The sequence below is a fragment of the Ranitomeya imitator genome, chromosome 3 (genome assembly GCF_032444005.1).
Source record: "Ranitomeya imitator isolate aRanImi1 chromosome 3, aRanImi1.pri, whole genome shotgun sequence".
Taxonomy (NCBI): Eukaryota; Metazoa; Chordata; class Amphibia; order Anura; family Dendrobatidae; genus Ranitomeya; species Ranitomeya imitator.
In genome coordinates this window covers 104,835,597-104,856,809 of record NC_091284.1, presented here as the reverse complement: position 1 = coordinate 104,856,809, position 21,213 = coordinate 104,835,597, and the positions used below count along the sequence as shown (strand labels likewise).

Sequence of the window (21,213 nt, the reverse complement as noted above, 5' to 3'; positions counted from 1 at the left end):
TAAACATCGGGTTACTAAACGCAGGGCCGCGCTTAGTAACCCGATGTTTACCCTGTTTACCAGCGTAAACGTAAAAAAAACCAAAAAACACTACATACTTACATTCCTGTCGCATCCCTTGGCGCTGTGCTTCTCTGCACTGACAGTGAGCGCCGGACAGCCGGAAAGCACAGTGGTGACGTCACCGTTGTACTTTACGGCCGGCCGGCGCTCACCAGTCAGTGCGGGAAGCTGAAGGCGCGGGACATGACCAGACACCGGGAAGGTAAGTATGTAGTGGTTTTTTTTTTACATTTACACTGGTAACCAGGGTAAATATCCGGTTACTAAGCGCAGCCCTGCGCCTAGTAGCCGGATATTTACCCTGGTTACCAGTGAAGACATCGCTGAATCGGCGTCACACACGCCGATTCAGCGATGTCAGCGGGAGATCCAGTGACAAAATAAAGTTTCAAACGATCTGCTATGACGTACGATTCTCAGCGGGGTCCCTGATCGCAGTAGCGTGTCAGACACAGCGAGATCGTAAGGATATCGCTGGAACGTCACGGATCGTGCCGTCCTATCGATCAAAGTGCCACTGTGTGACGGTACCCTTACATAAAATCTGCCGGTCTTGTAAATGTGGACCTTTTGTGTCTGCAATATTAGGATTTGTTATCTTATAACAATAAAATAAGAATTGAATCAATTGCGATATTAAAGACGCACTCATCCTCCCATCAAATTTTTTATCCTCTAAATATATTGCAATCATCATATTATATAGCACTGTAAACCTGTAAACTTAAAATTGCTCATTTTGCCATTCTATCCAGCTAATTCTCCTCTTTTCCATTAGGTCTATGACATCACATGATTAAATACTGACTAACTGAATCGTTCTAAGCTTTATGTAGAAACAGGAGGTCAATTTTCCCTGTATGAGTCATAAGTCACTGCAAAAGTCTTTGGCAGGATGAGGAGGGAGCAGCTGGGTCAGGAGTTAAAGAGGGGAATGATAAATGCACCGTACAGATCCAAAGATATAAGCCTTTTTATTCAGTGATGCCAATGCACTAATTTTTATAGTCTTTACAAGGGATGTTGCTTACAGAGTAATTATGCAAAACAGCCAAAAGACCCGCACCTAGACAATACTGTGAGCAATGGCCTTTTGGTAAAGATCAGATAAATTAGCATTTTGGGTGCATTATAAAAATACCCATATCTCTGGATTCGTATGGAGGATTTAAAAAAGAAAAACAATGTAATACTCAGGGAAGCAGCGGGGATAAGACATGATGATAATTAGTAATACTTGATAACCCATAGATTGGAATATAAGAGAAATTGCCTACAACAAACGGCATTACTCGCATAGATACCATGGTTCATACAAGCAAGAGTCCCATACACATCCCATATATTGGCATGGTAATAATTAGTAACAGTCTCCAATTTCAATCTGTGGGTTATTAAGTGTTACTAATTATCATCATGCCTATGTCACTGTATAACCTTCTGCATAGTTTGTTTACTGACACTGGGACTAAGCATCAAACTGTTCCCGTCCTGTGTGGACCCTGCTCAGCTCTTGAACCCACTCCATAAATATTCACCATGATATACTATTACATCCTAAGGAAGGAAGGTGTTAAATACAAGTTATTCCTTCTTCAAATTGAAACTAAAAATTCCAGCGCTGAGCATTAGTGATGACTCGTGTATACTCGTTACTCAAGATTTCCCGAGCATGATCAGGTGATGTCCGATTATTTGGGCCTGCTCGGAGATTTAGTTTATGTCGATGCAGCTGCATAAATTGCTGCTGCTAGACAGCTTGAATACATGTGGGGATTACCTGTTTGCTAGGGAATCCCCACATGTATTCAAGCTGTCTAGCAGCTGCAATTTAAGCAGCTGCGTCGACATAAACTAAATCTCCGAGCAGGCCCAAATAATCGGAGACCACCTGATCATGCTCGGGAAATCTCGAGTAACGAGTATACTCGCTCATTACTACTGAGCATACATGTCAGTGTATGATTTTTCCATGTTTTATTTTTCTGCATCCTACACTCACTTTCACTTTTCCAGCCTTCGTGTCTGAAAGCGAACAAACTACTGCTAGAAATGAAAAGGCAAAAACTGCAAGTTACAGTCGTGTCCCCCTAACAAAAAGTGTTCCCCCACTTATCACTGACATTATGTTTCTCCTTAAATATACACAAGCAATTACTGAATCCCAACTTTCTTGCAAATCTATTTTTCATGTGCATCTTTTATAAATTTACTTTGGTTGTTTTGGTTCTATGGCCATGTTCCTATGTAAAGTAAATTCTGCCCTTTTTTTTGGAGGTAGAGGGCGGGTGTTTTGGGGTGGTGTTAATTTGCAATTTTTAGCAATTTATATTAAGTGAATGTGATTTCACGAAAACTCGTTTAAAGATTCTGTGGAACGGTGCATTATTGATGCAATGCAATTTTTCTCGATTTCTTTGAAGAGCCTGAAAAAAATGCCCAGGTGGTATTAAAGGGATTGGCCACTACTTTTACATATGGTCTATCCTTAGGACAGGTCATCAACGTCTGATTGGCCAGCGTCCGACACCCGTCACCCCTGCCGATCAGCTGTTATCAGTGTATGATAGGATAGGTCATCAATGTAAAAGTAGTGGACAACCTCTTTAAGTGATGAATCTTAGATTTTCTGCACTAAAAACATGCAACTAAAAATGCTCTATCAAATCTGCACCAAAAAAATGCTCTAATTAGAGCATATTTCTGCTAATACAAATTTTGGTGCAGAAAAAAAACAGCGTTCTCACTTACGGGAACATGGCCTATAGTTTTTACATTTTTTAACCCACTTTATATTAGTTATATCTGTTAAGTCTCATTTATAGGAGCAGAGAAAAATAAAGGTGCAATATTTTTCAGAACCATTTTCTATTTTTTAATATGGCGCGTACATAATTCCTGCCAAATATTCTATATCTTACATGCACTTATTTTTTATATTTTTTAAGGGGTGGAATCTTTTAAAAGGATAAGGTATACAGATAAATCCAACTTACCTGTCCATTAAAGCCGGCTCCATCTGGAGTCTTGAGGAATTCATTGTAAACTTGGTTTGCTCTACTGATCACCATAGCAACTGCATCTTGGTACTGAGGGGAAGCGATGGCCAGCAGCGGCAAGGCAGCTAGTGGGATGTGATCTTCACTAATATTCAGGCAGTTCTCATCATAGCTGTATGGGTTAAGACTGGAGAGGGAGAGAAAGCACGCTAATGTCACAGGCCTACTAGTCAGAAAAAGAGAATGTCACATACATATGCAGAGATGCACTTAATAAAAATGTTTTTTCCCCACTCGTGACAATTTTACTGCATTTTTGCAAAATCATAGCAAAAAACACATCGAGAATGCATCAATTGAACATAGCTTTGCATACGGTACTGTGCAAATGGTTTAGGGAGGAGGAGTAAAAATGCTGTAACGTAAGAATACTTTAAAAAAATGGTAGTGGTAATAGTTGCATTTTTTATCAGTTAACAAAATGCAAAGTGAATAAACAAAAGTACGCATCTTTTACCTTCAAAACAGCATCAATTCTTCTTGTTGTACTTGCACACAGTTTTTGAAGGAATTCAGCAAGGAGGTTGATCCAAATATCTTGGAGAACTAACTACAGATCTGTGGATGTAGGCTTCCACAAATCATCTTTTCGTACCTTCATCTATCACAAGACAGCCTTCATGATGTTGAGATCAGGGCCTTGTGAGGGCCATATCATCACTTCTAGGACTCCTTTTTTACGCTGAAGATAGCTCTTAATGAAATTAGCTGTATGTTTGAAGCCATTGTGCTTCCGCAGAATTCATTTGAAGCCAGATGCCTCCCTGATGGGTATTGTATAATGGATTAATATCTGCCTATATTTTCTCAAGAAGATTGAGGACACCAAGAAATAGGTAAGGCAAAGAAACAGTGAAGCAGATGAAAGACACCTCATGGTTACTTCCATTCGAAATAGGAAATGTCCAGCAGAATCAACAGCTCAGAATTGAAAGAAACAAGTGGGACCCAGCTACACCCATCTACTATTGGGAGAAGCCTAGCCAGTAGCGGTCTTCTTGGAAGAATTTTGGCCAAAAAACATGCCTTTGACATACATAAAACATAGTTGATGAGTCAAAATGTGAATTATTTGGTTATAAAAGAAGGCAGTTTGCTAGTCAAATGGCTGGACAGTGGCACAATATTGAGAGTGCAGGTAATAGTGAAGCATGGTGGAGATCCTGGCAACATTAATGTTGCTCTCAATGCTGAGAAATAAAGGCAGATACTTATCTGAGTCACCCACCAGGGCAATGGGGATACTCGGTACCGGGTTCGATTGCACTTAAAGGGGATGTCACAGTGGCTGTGACCCGGTCCGTGGCCCTGGGACTCAATTAAAGGGGAAAGGTCTTTTAAGGGAATTGTGAAAGTCTATTTTCATGATGCCACCTGAGGTTCTCGGTCAATAGGGACCGATGCTGCTTAAAGGAGTCCTCTGGGGTGATGTTATGGCAGCAAGATGCTGATGGTTCCCAAAGGCGAAGCGGGGTCCCCAGGGCTTCCAATGTGTATAGCAGGGATGATGTGTTGCCGGTAAATAACGGGAGACACAGGGTTGCAGTCTTTACCGGGTTTTCTGGTGGTAGCAGGTCACAGTCCAGGGTACCAGCAACAGGTACAGAAGGAGTCCAGGTAGCCCAGAAACAAGCGGAAATCCCCTTGGCAGGTCAAGTTGGGAGCCTTCCACTATGTGCTGCTTTCCTGATCCCTTGCTCCCTGTAGTTTGCTGGCAAGGTACCCCTTTTCTTTCCTGTCCTGGGACAGTAACTTCACAGTAGGCAGTTTGAGCAATTTTCTTGGGGTCTCTGATAGGGTGGCTCCAGGCTCTAACTGCTGCTGTACCTCAGGTGTTGTACGGGCAGTTTACTTATAGTTCTATGCCCTCCGGTTCTGCTGTGGACCTTGCAGTTATCCACAATCTCGGGCTCCCGGTGCCCGGTTTCTGTGCTCTGGCTCCTAGGGGGCCCAAATCGCAGACTCCTTGAGTCCCCAATCTCTCCTCTTCTCCTTTCCTGTCTCTCTTCACTCTCAGACTGAATTGACTCCTCCTCCAGGCCCAGATCTATATATCTCGGGGAAGCTCCCCTAAAACAGGGTTTTGAGCTCCCCCTCCTGGCCTGGAGTTAGAATGTGCTGTGTGTGGGATAACCTGCCAAAGGGATCCCTCTTGTCTCCAGGCATAACACTCCCCTCCCCGAGAGGAAGGCAGCACTACTGTGGTACCCGAACTCCTGAGGTGCCACATATCCATTATGCAATACCGTCATGAAGGAATATGATTGGCTGCATGTTTGGGGTCATTGTCTTGCTGCAGAATACTTTGAATCCAATGTCATTAAGAAATCTCTTCAGTGTAAAAAAGAAGTTCTGGAAGTGATAATATGGCCCCACAGAGCCCTGATCTCAACATCATCGAGTCTGTCTGGGATGACATGAAAAGACAGAAGGATTTGCTCAAGTCTTCATCCACTGATCTGTAGTAAGTTCTCCAATATTTTTGGAACAACCTCCTAGCCGAGCGCCTTCAAAAACTGTTTACGGGCAGTCTCATACGTCCAGATATTTCCGATACTGGAAAAATCGGTACCAGAATTATCCGTGTCCATGTGCCGGTGCGTTTCTGTGGCACATCAGTGTGGCACACGTGCAGCACACGTGTGCTGCCCGTGTGCCCACTGGGTACCACACGCACCATGCCGGAGACAGCGCTAAAGTTTAGCGCTGTCCCCGGCATGGTGCTGAAGCCCCATTCATATCTTCCCTGCAGCAGCGTTTGCTGTAGAGAAGATATGAATATTAGTGTGTAAAATCAATATCCAGGTCCCAGAACCCCCTCCCACCCCCTGTGCGCCCCCACCGCTGTGATTAAAATACTCATCTAGCTTCCGGATCCCTCGCAGCGCCCTGTCCTGGCTGCACCTTGTACTGTATGAGCGGTCACGTGGGGCCGCTCATTTACAGTAATGAATATGCGGCTCCACCCCTTTGGGAGGTGGAGACGCATATTCATGATTGTAATCTGCGGCCCCACGTGACCGCATACAGGAGAAGATGCGGCCAGGCGAGGGAGCGAGCCGGGTGAGTATTTTCAGAACAGCGCGGGGGGGGGGCACGCACAGGGGGTGGGATGGCGGGGGGCACATAGATCTTTATTTTAAACACACTTATTCATATCTTCTCTACAGCAAACGCTGCTGCAGGGAAGATATGAATTGCGGCTTCAGCACCAGTGGGGGAGACAGCGCTTAATGTAGCGCTGTCTCCTGCACGGCACACGGACTGCACACGGACAACGTCCGTGTGCGGTACGTGCTTTGGGCACCCTTGGTTAAAATTACTGTTACTGTGAACTGTTGAGCAAGTTGAAGATGAAATGATCTCTAAAGGGCCTAACATTAAAGATGGCACATTTCCTTTGTATTTTAGACACAAATAATATATTTTCATATTTTACATTTAAAAAAAAAGAAAATGGGCTGATGCAAAAGTCTTGACACCCTTGGAGATTTGTGTGCTCGGATAACTTTGACCAAGGTTTCAGACATTAATTACCTGTTAGGGTTATGGCTTGTTCACTATCAATGTTAGGAAATTCCAGGTGATGCAAATTTCCCAGCTTTATAAAAACCCAGCCTCCTCTAGCCTTGTTCCAAAAAACAGCAGTCATAGGTTCATCTAAGCTGCTGCCTCGAACTCTGAAAATGAAAATGGTGGAGGCACACAAAGCAGGAGAAGGTTCTAAGAAAATACGGCAGTAAAGCGTTTTCAAGTTACCCTTTCTTTGGTTCGAAATGTAATTAAGAAATGGCAATTAACAGGAACAATGGAGGTTAACATAATGTCTGAAAGACCAAGCAAAAATTTATTATTTATTATTATAGTGCCATTTATTCCATGGCACTTTACACGTGAAAAGGGGCATGCATAATAAAAAAAACATTTGCATGTATTGCATTTTCATTTTTTGTTCCCCTTCTTCCCAGAGCCATAACTTTTTTATTTTTTAGTAAAAATGGCCATGTGAGGGCGGGATGAGTTGTAGTTTTGAACAACACCATTGGTTTTACCATGTTGTGAACTCGAAAATGGGAAAAAAATTCCAAGTGCTGTGAAATTGCAAAAGGAGTGCAATCTCACAGTTGTTTTTTTTTTACCATGGTCACTAAATGCTAAAACTTATCTGCCATTATGATTCTGCAGAATGCTGTTCATTACAAGTTCATAGACACCGAACATGTGTTCTTTTTTACTTAAGTGGGGAAAAAAATTTCAAAGTTTGTTAAAAAAAATAGCGCCATTTCCGAAACCCATAGCGTCTCCATTTTTCGTGATTTCGGGTTGGGTGAGGGCTAATTTTTTGCGTGCCAAGCTGTTGCTTTTAATGATACCATTTTGGTTTAACAATTGTGTTAATAATTTTTTTATACTGATAGATCGGGCAATTCTGAATGCGGTGATACCAAATATGTGTATGTTTGAATTTTGTTATTGTTTTATTTTGAATGGGGCGAAAGGGGGGGATTTGGGGGAGACTACAGTAGAAGCTTGCTGAAAGCGTGAGTTAAAAGCCACTGTCAGAGATTAACAGCCGCATTTAACTAGTTAACAGCCATGGGTGGATCTTGATTCACCTGATGGAGGCACATGTCAGCTGTTCAAAACACTTCAGAAAAACTCTCATGATGCTAGCGGGGATCTCACTGAGGTTTTCCGCAGTTCAGCCTGGCTGGGAAAGCAGCCTGAGTAACCAGAGATAACCTCTATGATGTCAACGCTAGTCACTGAGGCTGCACTTTCTGCAGATCATTCATCAGTGGTTCTTAGCCATGATGGTCGCATCTTGGCACCGTCCTGGTTGAAAACTGTTTATCCCCCAGACACGGATTACGGCGTGGGACAGAACGACGGAGAGGTGAGGGATATTGTTGTTTTTCTTATTTTTGTTTTATTACAGAAGACAAAGGCTTCGGTGGAATTAGGTGTTAGGTGAGTGTAACTGTGTTTGCTTTTTTTAAATAGAAAAAGTAAAAGTGTGTTTTGTTTCATTTCAAATAAAAGACTTTATTTTGGCTGTGTGTTATTTACCATAAATCTATAGGATTAGTAATGGAAAGGTATCTTATAGATGCCTCTCCATTACAAATCTGTAGGCTTGATGTCACCGGACAATACACAGGTGACATCAATCTCACAAATGTTAACCGAACTTGTTATCGCTACAGGGCAAGAGGGAAGAGCTGGGCAAAGCGCCAGAATTGGCACATCTAAAAGATGCGCCTTTTCTGGGCAGCTGCGAACTGCTATTTTTAGGCTGGGGTGGGGCCAATATCCATGGCCCCTTACCAGCCTGAGAATACCAGCCCCCAGGTGGCTGCTTTAGCAGGTTTGTTATAAAAAATGAATGGGGACCCCACGCTGTTTTTTTATATTATTTATTTAAATAATTATAAAATATGGCATGGGGACCCCTCTATTCTTGATAACCAGCCTTGCTGAAGCTGACAGCTGAGGGTTGCAGCCCCCAGCTGTGAGTTTTCCTGGGTGGGTATCAAAAAAACAGGGGAACCTATGCCATTTTTTAAAATTATTTATTTACAGTGCAGGAGCTGTAATAATCCCATCAGTTGCTCCAGCTCTCGCTGTTCTTAGCGGCGGCAGGCGTTGGCTGATGGGAGATGTAGTCCCAACAGCCAACACTCTGTGCCGTCTGTCAAGCTGACAGCCAGTGCAGAGAAGCTGCAGCGCACACACATTTCCTCTCACACAGACAGCAGTGCCACTTCATGACGTAATGATTCAGTAGCCGGCTGTATCAGAGAGAGGAAGCTTCTGCGGTGATGCTGCAGCAGAGCGGTGAGTATGTGTGTGAGTATAGCGCTGCGGGGGTATGAGCAGAGAGGTGAATGGTGCTGTGTGTGTCTGTGTGTGTGGGGGGGAGGAGAGGGCAATGATGGGGCAGATGGGGAGAAGGCAATGATGGGGTGATGGAAAGAGCAATGATGGGGATGGTGGAGGAGGAGGAAATGATGGAAGTGGTGGAATGGGCAATGATGGGGATGGTAGGGTATTAGGAAATGATGGATTTGGTGGAAAGGGCAATGATGGAGGTGGGGAGAAGGCTATTATGGTGGTAATGGAAAAGACAATGATGGCATTGGTGGGGAAGGAGGCAATGAAAGGGGGTGGTGGAGGAGAAGACTGTGATGGAGGTGGTGGAAAGGGCAATTATGGGTTGATGGAGAGGGCAATGATGGGGTGGTAGGGGAGAAAGCAATGATGGAGGTGGTTGAAAGATCAATGATGGGGTGGTGGGGAGAATGCAATTATTGTGGTGGTGGAAAGGACAATGATGGTGGTGGTGGAAAGGGCAATAATGGGGGTGGTGAGAAGGAAATGATGGAGATGGTGTAATGGGTAATGGTGGGAGTGGTGGGGGGAAAAGACAATGATGGGGGTTGGTGGGGGGGAGGAAATGATGGAGGTGGTGGAATGGGCAATAATGGGAGTGGTGGGGGAAAAGATAATGATGGGGTGGTGGTGGGGGAGGAGGAAATGATGGAAGTGGTGGAATGGGCAATGATATGGGGTGGTGGGGGAGAAAGCAATGATAATGGTGGTGGAAAAGGCAATGATGGCGGTGGTGAAGAGGGCAATGATGAGGTGGGGAGAGGTCAATATTGGGATGTGGGGGGAGGAGGACAATGAGGGGTGTGAGGGATTGGGATGGGAGGAAGAAGGACTTATAATGGACTTAGGAACAGGGGGAGGTGGACGAAGACATTATTATCGCATATTATGTCTAACACTGTCCCTTAGTAGAGTGTACGTACTTATTATGTATAGCACCACCCTTAGTTACATAGTTTCCTCTTTTATTATGTATTACACCATCCTTTATTACATACCATCCTCTCTAGCTACATATGGTGCCATCCCTTATTATATAGCTTCCTCTGCTGTTAAATGTACAGTACTGTCTCTTACATAGTGCATTCTTGTTATTTTTGTTATTCACAGTGCCCTCTTTTATTACATAGTCCCCTCTCTTTTTATATAGAAAAAAATTGAAAAGCACATACAATTAAATGGGTGCACAGGCCTCCAAGTAACTAATCCATATACCGTATATACTCGAGTATAAGCCGAGATTTTCAGCCCAAATTTTTGGGCTGAAAGTGCCCCTCTTGGCTTATACTCGAGTCACGGTAGCGGTGGGGTCGGCGGGTGAGAGGGAGAGGGCACTGAGGCATACTTACCTTGTCCCGGCGATCCTTGCGCTGTCCCTGCAGATCCCACGGTCTTCGGGTGCTGCAGCTCTTCCCCTCTTCAGCGGTCATTAGAAAAATGAATATGGACTCCACTCCCATAGGGTGAACGGTGCAGAGCACTATATGGCACAGCTATGGGGCAATAATGAACGGTGCAGAGCACTATATGGCACAGCTATGGGGCAATAATGAACGGTGCACAGCTTTCTATGGTATATCAATGGGGCAATAATGAACGATGCAGAGCACTATATGGCACAGCTATGGGGCAATAATGAACGGTGCAGAGCACTATATGGCACAGCTATGGGGCCAAAATGAACGGTGCAGAGCACTATATGGCACAGCTATGGGGCAATAATGAACGGTGCAGTGCACTATATGGCACAGCTATGGGGCAATAATGAACGGTGCAGTGCACTATATGGCACAGCTATGGGGCAATAATGAACGGTGCAGAGCACTATATGGCACAGCTATAGGGCAATAATGAACGGTGCAGAGCAATATATGGCACAGCTATGGGGCAATAATGAACGGTGCAGAGCATTGTATATGGGGCACAGCTTTATATGGAGCATCTATGGGGCAATAATGAACTGTATGGAGCATTATATGTGGCACATTTTTATATAGAGCATCTTATGGGCCCATCATGAACTGTATGGAGCATTATATGGGGCTCCTGATTCAATATGGATATTCAAAAACACTTAACCTACTGATGTCTCAATTAATTTTACTTTTATTGGTATCTATTTTTATTTTTGACATTAACCGGTAGCTGCTCCATTTTCCACCCTAGGCTTATACTCGAGTCAATAAGTTTTCCCAGTTTTTTGTGGCAAAATTAGGGGGGTTGGCTTATACTCGGGTCGGCTTATACTCGAGTATATACGGTACTTGCCCAATATACAGGGACCAAAAAAATGGAAGGCAGCACTCCAGGTTTTAGCAAAAAATATAAGTGAACTTTATTGGGCCCACATGGCGTGGTGCAACGTTTTGCCTTTCTAAAGCAGTGCTCCATCAGCCATCATTGCACTATACAGCTAATAAGACAGGACGATAGGAAATAATAAATAGGGCTCTGTATAATCCAATATGTAAGGGACGGTACTGTACATAAAAAGAGAGGGAACTGTCTAATAAGGGATGGCAATATACATAATAAAGGAGACTATGTAATATATATGTATGTGTGTGGCTATATATATATATATATATATATATATATATAGCTTTGTCGCCGTAAAAGGAGGGGGACCCAGATACATTTCTTGCACAGGGGCCCCAAGCTGTCAGTGTCGGCTCCTGCTGCTGGGTCAGAGCAACACCAGCAGCGTGATCAGATCATATGATCACGCTACTGACGTCACTCGCCTGCGCTGCAGAGGTGAACACTGGTGGTAAGTGCTCTAGTGGAGCTGAAGACACCGAAGATTAAGTGCAATAGGGTTTTATTATGTGTGGGGAGAATTTGAGAGGGGATGGGGGGCTTTATTATGTGTGGGGAGAATTAGAGTGGGGATGGGGATTTATTGTGGATAGGGAGAATTTGAGTGGGGATAGGGGGATTTATTGTGTGTGGGGAGAATTGGATTGGGGATAGGGGATTTATTGTGTGTGGGGAGAATTTGAGTGGGGTTGGGGGATTTATTATGTGAGGGGAGAATTGGAGTGGAGATGGGGGATTTAATGTGTGTGGGGAGATTTGTAGTGGAGATGGGCTTATTTATTGTGTGTGGGAAGATTTGTAGTGGGGATGAGGCGCTTTAATGTGTGGGGGAGATTTGAGGACACAAAATGAAGACAAAAGGGGGAGATGGGGGCATGCATGAGGAAACAGTACAGGGGAATGGGGGCATGTATGACGAAATAGTACAGGGAAATGTGGGGCATGTATGATGAAACAGTATGGGGAAATGGGGGGCATGTATGAGGAAGCAGTACGGGGGAATGGGAGACATGTATGAGGAAAGAGTACTGGGGAATGAGGAGCATGTATGAGGAAACAGTGAGGGGGATGTGGGGGGCATATATGAGGAAAAAGTATGGGCGGATGGGTGCAGACAGTATGGGGAGCAAACGGGAATGTATGCGGACACAGTATGAGTAGCGATGTGAAAAATGTATGTGGACAGTGTACAGGGAGTGAGGGTGATGGGATGTGTGCAGACAAAGTATGGGGAGTCCGGTGAGCAGGCAGTGTAGAAAGTGAGGGGGTAAATATATGAGGAGACAGTATGGTGAACAGGGGGGATGTGAGAAGAGACAGTATGAGGAGGGAGAGGAATAATGTGAAGATACAGTATGGGGGGAGAAAAGTGAGTGGGCACAGAAAAGAAACTGAGTACTGGGAGCGTAGCATAGAGAGATAGTGTAAGGGGACAGCCAGGAGGGGACAGTATACCAAGGAAGGGGAGTGTAATGAGAGAGTACAGTATAAATACTGGGTCCTATAGGGGACACAGTATGAGAGGACAGTTTGAAGAGGGGGCCGGTATGGAAAGGAGAAGTCAGTGTAAAGAGTTTGTACCATAAGAGGGACAGTGTGGGGGTCATATTTTGTGCAGACAATATAGTGAGGGGCAATTTTTTATTCAGGAGCATTATAATGACACTTCTATCTTTAAGGGAATCATGTGGAGATTTTCTGCAAAAGAGCAGAGAAGATGGAAGTCTGCAGAGATGAGCTGTGGATGAGAAATCTCATCATGGGGTCTGGACAAGATGAAGAAAAGAAGGAGAACGACTCCAGAGACGATGTCATCTATAAGGTACCTGGAGGTAAATGAAAATGAACTGAGCGAGGCCGGACACGTCTAATGGGAATGTGGTCAGAAGTATACAAATCACATGCTTGTGTGTTATGAACTGGTGGTTCAGAAACACAATGGACCTGGTAGTTAAGAGCACACAAAGTGACCTGATAGTTACTAATAACATAGGACGAGCTCTGAGACGTGGGAATCAACAGCTCAGAATTGAAAGAAACAAGTGGGACCCAGCTACACCCATCTACTATTGGGAGAAGCCTAGCCAGTAGCGGTCTTCTTGGAAGAATTTTGGCCAAAAAACATGCCTTTGACATACATAAAACATAGTTGATGAGTCAAAATGTGAATTATTTGGTTATAAAAGAAGGCAGTTTGCTAGTCAAATGGCTGGACAGTGGCACAATATTGAGAGTGCAGGTAATAGTGAAGCATGGTGGAGATCCTGGCAACATTAATGTTGCTCTCAATGCTGAGAAATAAAGGCAGATACTTATCTGAGTCACCCACCAGGGCAATGGGGATACTCGGTACCGGGTTCGATTGCACTTAAAGGGGATGTCACAGTGGCTGTGACCCGGTCCGTGGCCCTGGGACTCAATTAAAGGGGAAAGGTCTTTTAAGGGAATTGTGAAAGTCTATTTTCATGATGCCACCTGAGGTTCTCGGTCAATAGGGACCGATGCTGCTTAAAGGAGTCCTCTGGGGTGATGTTATGGCAGCAAGATGCTGATGGTTCCCAAAGGCGAAGCGGGGTCCCCAGGGCTTCCAATGTGTATAGCAGGGATGATGTGTTGCCGGTAAATAACGGGAGACACAGGGTTGCAGTCTTTACCGGGTTTACTGGTGGTAGCAGGTCACAGTCCAGGGTACCAGCAACAGGTACAGAAGGAGTCCAGGTAGCCCAGAAACAAGCGGAAATCCCCTTGGCAGGTCAAGTTGGGAGCCTTCCACTATGTGCTGCTTTCCTGATCCCTTGCTCCCTGTAGTTTGCTGGCAAGGTACCCCTTTTCTTTCCTGTCCTGGGACAGTAACTTCACAGTAGGCAGTTTGAGCAATTTTCTTGGGGTCTCTGATAGGGTGGCTCCAGGCTCTAACTGCTGCTGTACCTCAGGTGTTGTACGGGCAGTTTACTTATAGTTCTATGCCCTCCGGTTCTGCTGTGGACCTTGCAGTTATCCACAATCTCGGGCTCCCGGTGCCCGGTTTCTGTGCTCTGGCTCCTAGGGGGCCCAAATCGCAGACTCCTTGAGTCCCCAATCTCTCCTCTTCTCCTTTCCTGTCTCTCTTCACTCTCAGACTGAATTGACTCCTCCTCCAGGCCCAGATCTATATATCTCGGGGAAGCTCCCCTAAAACAGGGTTTTGAGCTCCCCCTCCTGGCCTGGAGTTAGAATGTGCTGTGTGGGATAACCTGCCAAAGGGATCCCTCTTGTCTCCAGGCATAACACTCCCCTCCCCGAGAGGAAGGCAGCACTACTGTGGTACCCGAACTCCTGAGGTGCCACATATCCATTATGCAATACCGTCATGAAGGAATATGATTGGCTGCATGTTTGGGGTCATTGTCTTGCTGCAGAATACTTTGAATCCAATGTCATTAAGAAATCTCTTCAGTGTAAAAAAGAAGTTCTGGAAGTGATAATATGGCCCCACAGAGCCCTGATCTCAACATCATCGAGTCTGTCTGGGATGACATGAAAAGACAGAAGGATTTGCTCAAGTCTTCATCCACTGATCTGTAGTAAGTTCTCCAATATTTTTGGAACAACCTCCTAGCCGAGCGCCTTCAAAAACTGTTTACGGGCAGTCTCATACGTCCAGATATTTCCGATACTGGAAAAATCGGTACCAGAATTATCCGTGTCCATGTGCCGGTGCGTTTCTGTGGCACATCAGTGTGGCACACGTGCGGCACACGTGTGCTGCCCGTGTGCCCACTGGGTACCACACGCACCATGCCGGAGACAGCGCTAAAGTTTAGCGCTGTCCCCGGCATGGTGCTGAAGCCCCATTCATATCTTCCCTGCAGCAGCGTTTGCTGTAGAGAAGATATGAATATTAGTGTGTAAAATCAATATCCAGGTCCCAGAACCCCCTCCCACCCCCTGTGCGCCCCCACCGCTGTGATTAAAATACTCATCTAGCTTCCGGATCCCTCGCAGCGCCCTGTCCTGGCTGCACCTTGTACTGTATGAGCGGTCACGTGGGGCCGCTCATTTACAGTAATGAATATGCGGCTCCACCCCTTTGGGAGGTGGAGACGCATATTCATGATTGTAATCTGCGGCCCCACGTGACCGCATACAGGAGAAGATGCGGCCAGGCGAGGGAGCGAGCCGGGTGAGTATTTTCAGAACAGCGCGGGGGGGGGGCACGCACAGGGGGTGGGATGGCGGGGGGCACATAGATCTTTATTTTAAACACACTTATTCATATCTTCTCTACAGCAAACGCTGCTGCAGGGAAGATATGAATTGCGGCTTCAGCACCAGTGGGGGAGACAGCGCTTAATGTAGCGCTGTCTCCTGCACGGCACACGGACTGCACACGGACAACGTCCGTGTGCGGTACGTGCTTTGGGCACCCTTGGTTAAAATTACTGTTACTGTGAACTGTTGAGCAAGTTGAAGATGAAATGATCTCTAAAGGGCCTAACATTAAAGATGGCACATTTCCTTTGTATTTTAGACACAAATAATATATTTTCATATTTTACATTTAAAAAAAAAAGAAAATGGGCTGATGCAAAAGTCTTGACACCCTTGGAGATTTGTGTGCTCGGATAACTTTGACCAAGGTTTCAGACATTAATTACCTGTTAGGGTTATGGCTTGTTCACTATCAATGTTAGGAAATTCCAGGTGATGCAAATTTCCCAGCTTTATAAAAACCCAGCCTCCTCTAGCCTTGTTACAAAAAACAGCAGTCATAGGTTCATCTAAGCTGCTGCCTCGAACTCTGAAAATGAAAATGGTGGAGGCACACAAAGCAGGAGAAGGTTCTAAGAAAATACGGCAGTAAAGCGTTTTCAAGTTACCCTTTCTTTGGTTCGAAATGTAATTAAGAAATGGCAATTAACAGGAACAATGGAGGTTAACATAATGTCTGAAAGACCAAGCAAAAATTTATTATTTATTATTATAGTGCCATTTATTCCATGGCACTTTACACGTGAAAAGGGGCATGCATAATAAAAAAAACATTTGCATGTATTGCATTTTCATTTTTTGTTCCCCTTCTTCCCAGAGCCATAACTTTTTTATTTTTTAGTAAAAATGGCCATGTGAGGGCGGGATGAGTTGTAGTTTTGAACAACACCATTGGTTTTACCATGTTGTGAACTCGAAAATGGGAAAAAAATTCCAAGTGCTGTGAAATTGCAAAAGGAGTGCAATCTCACAGTTGTTTTTTTTTTACCATGGTCACTAAATGCTAAAACTTATCTGCCATTATGATTCTGCAGAATGCTGTTCATTACAAGTTCATAGACACCGAACATGTGTTCTTTTTTACTTAAGTGGGGAAAAAAATTTCAAAGTTTGTTAAAAAAAATAGCGCCATTTCCGAAACCCATAGCGTCTCCATTTTTCGTGATTTCGGGTTGGGTGAGGGCTAATTTTTTGCGTGCCAAGCTGTTGCTTTTAATGATACCATTTTGGTTTAACAATTGTGTTAATAATTTTTTTATACTGATAGATCGGGCAATTCTGAATGCGGTGATACCAAATATGTGTATGTTTGAATTTTGTTATTGTTTTATTTTGAATGGGGCGAAAGGGGGGGATTTGGGGGAGACTACAGTAGAAGCTTGCTGAAAGCGTGAGTTAAAAGCCACTGTCAGAGATTAACAGCCGCATTTAACTAGTTAACAGCCATGGGTGGATCTTGATTCACCTGATGGAGGCACATGTCAGCTGTTCAAAACACTTCAGAAAAACTCTCATGATGCTAGCGGGGATCTCACTGAGGTTTTCTGCAGTTCAGCCTGGCTGGGAAAGCAGCCTAAGTAACCAGAGATAACCTCTATGATGTCAACGCTAGTCACTGAGGCTGCACTTTCTGCAGATCATTCATCAGTGGTTCTTAGCCATGATGGTCGCATCTTGGCACCGTCCTGGTTGAAAACTGTTTATCCCCCAGACACGGATTACGGCGTGGGACAGAACGACGGAGAGGTGAGGGATATTGTTGTTTTTCTTATTTTTGTTTTATTACAGAAGACAAAGGCTTCGGTGGAATTAGGTGTTAGGTGAGTGTAACTGTGTTTGCTTTTTTTAAATAGAAAAAGTAAAAGTGTGTTTTGTTTCATTTCAAATAAAAGACTTTATTTTGGCTGTGTGTTATTTACCATAAATCTATAGGATTAGTAATGGAAAGGTATCTTATAGATGCCTCTCCATTACAAATCTGTAGGCTTGATGTCACCGGACAATACACAGGTGACATCAATCTCACAAATGTTAACCGAACTTGTTATCGCTACAGGGCAAGAGGGAAGAGCTGGGCAAAGCGCCAGAATTGGCACATCTAAAAGATGCGCCTTTTCTGGGCAGCTGCGAACTGCTATTTTTAGGCTGGGGTGGGGCCAATATCCATGGCCCCTTACCAGCCTGAGAATACCAGCCCCCAGGTGGCTGCTTTAGCAGGTTTGTTATAAAAAATGAATGGGGACCCCACGCTGTTTTTTTATATTATTTATTTAAATAATTATAAAATATGGCATGGGGACCCCTCTATTCTTGATAACCAGCCTTGCTGAAGCTGACAGCTGAGGGTTGCAGCCCCCAGCTGTGAGTTTTCCTGGGTGGGTATCAAAAAAACAGGGGAACCTATGCCATTTTTTAAAATTATTTATTTACAGTGCAGGAGCTGTAATAATCCCATCAGTTGCTCCAGCTCTCGCTGTTCTTAGCGGCGGCAGGCGTTGGCTGATGGGAGATGTAGTCCCAACAGCCAACACTCTGTGCCGTCTGTCAAGCTGACAGCCAGTGCAGAGAAGCTGCAGCGCACACACATTTCCTCTCACACAGACAGCAGTGCCACTTCATGACGTAATGATTCAGTAGCCGGCTGTATCAGAGAGAGGAAGCTTCTGCGGTGATGCTGCAGCAGAGCGGTGAGTATGTGTGTGAGTATAGCGCTGCGGGGGTATGAGCAGAGAGGTGAATGGTGCTGTGTGTGTCTGTGTGTGTGGGGGGGAGGAGAGGGCAATGATGGGGCAGATGGGGAGAAGGCAATGATGGGGTGATGGAAAGAGCAATGATGGGGATGGTGGAGGAGGAGGAAATGATGGAAGTGGTGGAATGGGCAATGATGGGGATGGTAGGGTATTAGGAAATGATGGATTTGGTGGAAAGGGCAATGATGGAGGTGGGGAGAAGGCTATTATGGTGGTAATGGAAAAGACAATGATGGCATTGGTGGGGAAGGAGGCAATGAAAGGGGGTGGTGGAGGAGAAGACTGTGATGGAGGTGGTGGAAAGGGCAATTATGGGTTGATGGAGAGGGCAATGATGGGGTGGTAGGGGAGAAAGCAATGATGGAGGTGGTTGAAAGATCAATGATGGGGTGGTGGGGAGAATGCAATTATTGTGGTGGTGGAAAGGACAATGATGGTGGTGGTGGAAAGGGCAATAATGGGGGTGGTGAGAAGGAAATGATGGAGATGGTGTAATGGGTAATGGTGGGAGTGGTGGGGGGAAAAGACAATGATGGGGGTTGGTGGGGGGGAGGAAATGATGGAGGTGGTGGAATGGGCAATAATGGGAGTGGTGGGGGAAAAGATAATGATGGGGTGGTGGTGGGGGAGGAGGAAATGATGGAAGTGGTGGAATGGGCAATGATATGGGGTGGTGGGGGAGAAAGCAATGATAATGGTGGTGGAAAAGGCAATGATGGCGGTGGTGAAGAGGGCAATGATGAGGTGGGGAGAGGTCAATATTGGGATGTGGGGGGAGGAGGACAATGAGGGGTGTGAGGGATTGGGATGGGAGGAAGAAGGACTTATAATGGACTTAGGAACAGGGGGAGGTGGACGAAGACATTATTATCGCATATTATGTCTAACACTGTCCCTTAGTAGAGTGTACGTACTTATTATGTATAGCACCACCCTTAGTTACATAGTTTCCTCTTTTATTATGTATTACACCATCCTTTATTACATACCATCCTCTCTAGCTACATATGGTGCCATCCCTTATTATATAGCTTCCTCTGCTGTTAAATGTACAGTACTGTCTCTTACATAGTGCATTCTTGTTATTTTTGTTATTCACAGTGCCCTCTTTTATTACATAGTCCCCTCTCTTTTTATATAGAAAAAAATTGAAAAGCACATACAATTAAATGGGTGCACAGGCCTCCAAGTAACTAATCCATATACCGTATATACTCGAGTATAAGCCGAGATTTTCAGCCCAAATTTTTGGGCTGAAAGTGCCCCTCTTGGCTTATACTCGAGTCACGGTAGCGGTGGGGTCGGCGGGTGAGAGGGAGAGGGCACTGAGGCATACTTACCTTGTCCCGGCGATCCTTGCGCTGTCCCTGCAGATCCCACGGTCTTCGGGTGCTGCAGCTCTTCCCCTCTTCAGCGGTCATTAGAAAAATGAATATGGACTCCACTCCCATAGGGTGAACGGTGCAGAGCACTATATGGCACAGCTATGGGGCAATAATGAACGGTGCAGAGCACTATATGGCACAGCTATGGGGCAATAATGAACGGTGCACAGCTTTCTATGGTATATCAATGGGGCAATAATGAACGGTGCAGAGCACTATATGGCACAGCTATGGGGCAATAATGAACGGTGCAGAGCACTATATGGCACAGCTATGGGGCCAAAATGAACGGTGCAGAGCACTATATGGCACAGCTATGGGGCAATAATGAACGGTGCAGTGCACTATATGGCACAGCTATGGGGCAATAATGAACGGTGCAGTGCACTATATGGCACAGCTATGGGGCAATAATGAACGGTGCAGAGCACTATATGGCACAGCTATAGGGCAATAATGAACGGTGCAGAGCAATATATGGCACAGCTATGGGGCAATAATGAACGGTGCAGAGCATTGTATATGGGGCACAGCTTTATATGGAGCATCTATGGGGCAATAATGAACTGTATGGAGCATTATATGTGGCACATTTTTATATAGAGCATCTTATGGGCCCATCATGAACTGTATGGAGCATTATATGGGGCTCCTGATTCAATATGGATATTCAAAAACACTTAACCTACTGATGTCTCAATTAATTTTACTTTTATTGGTATCTATTTTTATTTTTGACATTAACCGGTAGCTGCTCCATTTTCCACCCTAGGCTTATACTCGAGTCAATAAGTTTTCCCAGTTTTTTGTGGCAAAATTAGGGGGGTTGGCTTATACTCGGGTCGGCTTATACTCGAGTATATACGGTACTTGCCCAATATACAGGGACCAAAAAAATGGAAGGCAGCACTCCAGGTTTTAGCAAAAAATATAAGTGAACTTTATTGGGCCCACATGGCGTGGTGCAACGTTTTGCCTTTCTAAAGCAGTGCTCCATCAGCCATCATTGCACTATACAGCTAATAAGACAGGACGATAGGAAATAATAAATAGGGCTCTGTATAATCCAATATGTAAGGGACGGTACTGTACATAAAAAGAGAGGGAACTGTCTAATAAGGGATGGCAATATACATAATAAAGGAGACTATGTAATATATATGTATGTGTGTGGCTATATATATATATATATATATATATATATAGCTTTGTCGCCGTAAAAGGAGGGGGACCCAGATACATTTCTTGCACAGGGGCCCCAAGCTGTCAGTGTCGGCTCCTGCTGCTGGGTCAGAGCAACACCAGCAGCGTGATCAGATCATATGATCACGCTACTGACGTCACTCGCCTGCGCTGCAGAGGTGAACACTGGTGGTAAGTGCTCTAGTGGAGCTGAAGACACCGAAGATTAAGTGCAATAGGGTTTTATTATGTGTGGGGAGAATTTGAGAGGGGATGGGGGGCTTTATTATGTGTGGGGAGAATTAGAGTGGG

At 44.7% G+C, this 21,213-nt stretch overlaps 1 protein-coding gene across 1 annotated transcript in view; it reads right to left on the bottom strand.

Moving 5' to 3' along the window:
• The window catches only part of PITPNM3 (PITPNM family member 3), an 876,999-nt gene that overhangs the window by 186,389 nt on the left and 669,397 nt on the right, over positions 1-21,213 (bottom strand). Inside the window, exon 6 of the mRNA XM_069761259.1 lies at positions 3,060-3,249. Within this exon, the coding sequence (XP_069617360.1) occupies positions 3,060-3,249 (190 nt within the window). The remainder of the gene's footprint in view (positions 1-3,059; positions 3,250-21,213) is intronic.